Below are 4,672 nucleotides of genomic sequence, written 5' to 3' on the forward strand. Positions count from 1 at the left end.
TAAGACAGAAAAAGAGAAACACAGAGAAACAAAACAGAGCAAATTTGGAGAGCTTAGAAATCTGTTTATCACATTAAATTTATAGGAAAATACATCATAAATACATATACATTGTAGCATAGAGTTAGCTTAGGAATTTATTGTGGATAAGTGAAAGAAAAGTGGAGTGGACGGCTGCACGTAGAGCTAGGTGGCTGGTCTGTGCCGACAGACATATATGGATAGTTAATTTATCTATTCTTATATTGCCCAATAAATAAATATACTAAATCATTTCACAAGCACTGATTCCATGAAAAGAAAATGAAAATCAAACAGAACAGAGCAAATTTGGAGCGCTTCAAAATTCAATTTATCTATTCTAACAATTTTGTCAGATTTTGAATGCTCAATTAAAATTTTAAGGGTATACTTGATAATATAAGATTTGCAGAATTATGCAACCAGTTCCATTATCTATTGTTTACTTGACAGTTACAATATTATTCTTACAACTTCAAAAATCTATGGCCTTCGATTCTTCTTTATGCTTTATCCTTCCTCCTGTTTTTGAGCTCTGAAATAATGAATATCAAGGCGGCCAAGGAAAAACTTCTTGAACTTCCGCCTATTATAAGAGGCATGCAATTTGCGTCATTCCATTAAGTATATATAAACAACAATACACTTCCTCAACCACAGACTCAAACACGTGACTTGGATCAGCCTACAAACTCAAACAACTATAATTTAGCCCAAGGAGAATTTTGTACAAGACAACAATAACCTGTGATAGAACTTTGAATGCCAGAGGCCGCTGGTTCTGTGGGATTGGAATTCTGTAGGAGATCTGATATGATATATATTAAATTGGAAACAGCTGCACCTCACATTATCGTTCTTTTGTTGATAGCCCCCTATCAACAATCTCTGCCAGTCTATTTGGAAAAGCTGACTTCAGCCACTTTCACAAAATTTATGTTTCCCACAAACATGTCATCACTTGCCTCTTTCTTATAACCATCTCAAATATCAGAATTCCATAACTATAGACACCTTCCGGCCAAGTCCATACTCTACAATTTATTTTATTTCTGATATTCTATTAAAAACTGTCATGGGAGTTTGCCAATATAATGAAAACTTCAAAAAATTAACTGGAGCAATATAACCAGTAGATCCTTTGAGTGCAAATGCTGTACTCAGTGACTTGATGGAGGTTCGCTAAATGGGCTATATCAAAATCAATCTCAACGGCTGTCATGTTGGCATCCAAGAGCAAATTGCTAGGTTTTAAATCACAGTGCACAAGTTGCATAGGTGAATGATTGTGTACATATTCCTTGCCAACCCCAGTTGACAAACCTCTTGATCATCTGTTTCAGGGTAGTAGTGTTTTATTTTCAAGAACGCAAAGAATAATTTGTTGGACCACATAGGTCAAGGTTCCCATAAACAGTATTATATCAGCTCTCTTTGTACGCAACCCTCTTTCCGTAATTTGCCCTGACAAATCATTGAAAGAAAAATACATTTGATGTAGATTTTCTTATGTAAAAAGTGAATCTAATATTAGACCTTCAAAGACAATGGGAGGAAGATTTAGATGCTTGAATGTGGTGCAACCTTAAAATATCTATGAGTCTGTTTGGAAAAGCTGACTTCACTCACTTTTGCAAGTTCATATCTCTCACAAACATCTCATCACTTGGCCTCTTTCTTGTAACAATCTCTAATACCAGCATTCCATAACTGTAAACAATAATACATTTCATATCGATTTTTTTAATTTAGAAAGTGAATTTGATATTAGACCTTCAAAGGCATTGGGAGACAGATTCAGATGCTCTGACGTTGTGCAATCTCACAATATCTGTCAGTCTGCTTGGAAAAGCTGAATTCACCCATTTTTGCAAGTTCATGTCTCCCACAAACATGTCATCACTTGGCCTCTTTCTTATAACAATCTCTAATATCAGCATTCCATAACTATAAACATCTCCTTTTATAGATATCTTCCCACCAAGTCCATAATCTGCAATTCATTTTATTTATGAATTTCTGTTATAAACTACCAAGGGAAATGATAATGCCAATATAAAGAAACTTCAAGAAATACCTGAAGCAGTATGACCAATAGATCCTTTGAGTTTAAATGTTGTTGTACTCAGTGAACTGATGAAGGTTCTAGCAGGGTACAACTACTTTTGCAAGTGAGACGGAGAATAATTTGTTGAACCACATAGACGAAGGTTTCCCATAAACAATGTTACAATAGTTCTGTTTGTAAACAGCCATCTTGAAATCTGCCCTGACAAACAAGTGAAGGAAAATCAATTTTATGTAGATTTTTTATGTTGAAAGTGAATCTGGTATTAGACCTTCAAAAACATTGTGAGACAGACTTACATGCCTCTGATGATGTGCAATCTCACAATATCTGCCCGTCTGTTTGAAAAAGCTGACTTCACCCACTTTTGCAAGTTCGTGTCTCTCACAAAGATGTCATCAATTGGCCTATTTTTTGTAACCATCTCTAATATCAGACTTCCATAACTATGATCCCTTTATAGAAACCTTCCCACCAAGTTCATGCGCTGCAATTCATTTTATTTATGAAATTCTCAAAAAGTATCAAGAAAAATGGCAATGTTATGAAGAATTTTTTAAAATTACCTGCAGCAATATAGCCAGTAGATCCAGTTCAAACGTTGTTGTACTCAGTGATTCTAAGGAGTTTCCAGTAGTTAAACGGGATATACCAAAATCAGTCACAAGGGCTGTCCTGTTGGCATCCAACAGCACATTGCTAGGTTTTAAATCACAAAGCACAAGTTGTATAGGACAGTGATAATGTAAATATTCCATGCAATGGGCTACCTCTATGGCAATGCTCAAACACTCACTCAATCCTAATTGACAAACATATTGATCATCTTTTTCAGGATACAACTGTTTTGCCAAGCTCCCATTAGATGCAAATTGAAGAAACAAATCTTTGGAACCAATGAAGGAAAATGCACTAAAGGGTTACAGTGGTGAATCTTGGCTAGCACATTTCATTCTGTAACAAAGATTTTATGAGAATTGGTGGCAACCATCTTATCATCCTCACTATGCCTTTGTAGACTGGTCCAAAGTTACCCACTCCAAGAAACTTTGACTCATCAAATCCAGATACTGAAAACAAGATCTTGACGAGAAAAATTTCGATAGCCAGGCCTCTGAAAAGTAAGGTTTGATGGATGAAATTGTAGCCTTGAAAGTGTGTAATACAAATGCAATGGTTCCAACAACCGATAAGACTACTTTTTTAAGTAGTGAATGTTATTTCCTGGGTTTGATTTGAGCATGGAAGCGAAGAATAATTTGTTGGACCACATAGACCAAGGTTTCCCACAAACAATGTTATATAACAGTTCTATTTGCAAACAATCCTCCTCCAGGAACCTGCCGTGCATAATTATTGGAAGAAAAATTCATTTCATGTAGATTTTTCAATTTAGGAAGTGACTGGAATTTGACTTTCAAAGGCATTGTGAGACAGATTTAGATGCTCCAACATTGTGAAATCACCTAGATAATTTGAAATCACCCCAGTAAGTCAGTTTTGAGAGATGTTTATGGTTTGAAGGTAAAGAAATTGGAGGTGATTGAGCACGCCCAATTCAGGGGGAACAGTACCTGCGAAATCATTATCTTCCCAATATAGTCCAGCTGAAGACCGCAGATATTTGAAAGAAAAGGGTGTGGTACCAGTGAGACTGTTGCACCCAAATAAAGGAATTCAAAACATGCGAGGAGACTCAGATCGACCGGAATGCTACCACACAGTTGAAAAGGGGGAGAAAGGGATTGCAGTTGGGCAACAAACAGCTGTTATAAGTAATAACAGCTTGGAATTGCAAGAAAAACTGTTAAAACGGTAGAGAGTACTCACAGATTAAAAATGGAGATCGACGATAGGTGCCATGGTAGAGCCACCGAGAGCAGAGTGAAGCACAAACGCCATAGATAGGGTTTGCGAAAGGGCCGGGAATGATGCTTTCAAGTTATCTCTTTATCATGAATATTAATTAATTATGTTTTAAGGTCAATTATATATGTGATTTATTAAGCCAATAGGCTTTTTCCCTATGGGACTTTAGCCGGGATTTTCTGATTTTCCGAGTTGTCGGATGCCGCAAAAACGAGAGGGCACCGGCTACGGTGCAACATATTTGCACCGGCCGGGCCCCTCCTCCATCCTTTCTCCGACGATTCCAACCTTACTTTGCAGGCGCAGGTACAAACGGCAGGCGCAAGTACAAAGGTCTCTTCCACTGCGCCGTATGTTGTCCGACGCCGCCCTCCGCCATCTCCTCCGCCATCCAGCTTGTCTAACAAGCAATAGGATATCCCGCCAGCTTTTTACAATTAATATCAACCAAACTCATAAATGACAAAACTTATGCAATTAATTTTTTTGTTTTAAATATATAGTAATATAGAAATAAAATAAATGTTGTTTATTTTATAGAAGTAATAAGTTTTTTAAAGAAAAATTAGTTGCTTGAAAGATAAGATTAAATCAATTGATTATTATATTAATTATATTATGAAATTCAATTAATAATTTAGTACATTAAAAAATAAAATAATATTTTTGCATAGTTATATTTAACATATTTAAGATTTCTAATTGATTTTGAAA

At 36.0% G+C, this 4,672-nt stretch overlaps 1 protein-coding gene across 8 annotated transcripts; it reads right to left on the bottom strand.

Moving 5' to 3' along the window:
• Positions 1-392: 392 nt before the first annotated feature.
• LOC149569593 (putative leucine-rich repeat receptor-like serine/threonine-protein kinase At2g24130) lies at positions 393-4,075 on the bottom strand. 8 transcript variants are annotated; one of them, XM_089822278.1, is made up of 5 exons: positions 3,920-4,022; positions 2,656-2,764; positions 2,389-2,576; positions 2,099-2,290; positions 393-2,014 (listed from the first exon to the last, which is right to left on the bottom strand). In XM_089822278.1, exons 3-4 carry the CDS (start codon positions 2,511-2,513, stop codon positions 2,167-2,169), a joined length of 249 nt encoding a protein of 82 aa, XP_089678404.1. In that variant the 5' UTR covers positions 2,514-2,576; positions 2,656-2,764; positions 3,920-4,022; the 3' UTR covers positions 393-2,014; positions 2,099-2,166. The 8 variants fall into 8 exon arrangements, 6 of the variants coding, with proteins under 6 accessions (XP_089678404.1, XP_089678405.1, XP_089678403.1 ...); XR_016362778.1 differs by lacking the exon at positions 2,656-2,764 and having other exon boundaries at positions 2,099-2,285; positions 3,920-4,060; XR_016362777.1 differs by having other exon boundaries at positions 2,099-2,285; positions 2,389-2,496; positions 2,656-4,056.
• Positions 4,076-4,672: the final 597 nt, after the last annotated feature.

This window comes from Cupressus sempervirens, chromosome 3 (assembly GCF_028749045.1).
Source record: "Cupressus sempervirens isolate cs-2001-9-10 chromosome 3, ASM2874904v1, whole genome shotgun sequence".
NCBI classification, from domain to species: domain Eukaryota; kingdom Viridiplantae; phylum Streptophyta; class Pinopsida; order Cupressales; family Cupressaceae; genus Cupressus; species Cupressus sempervirens.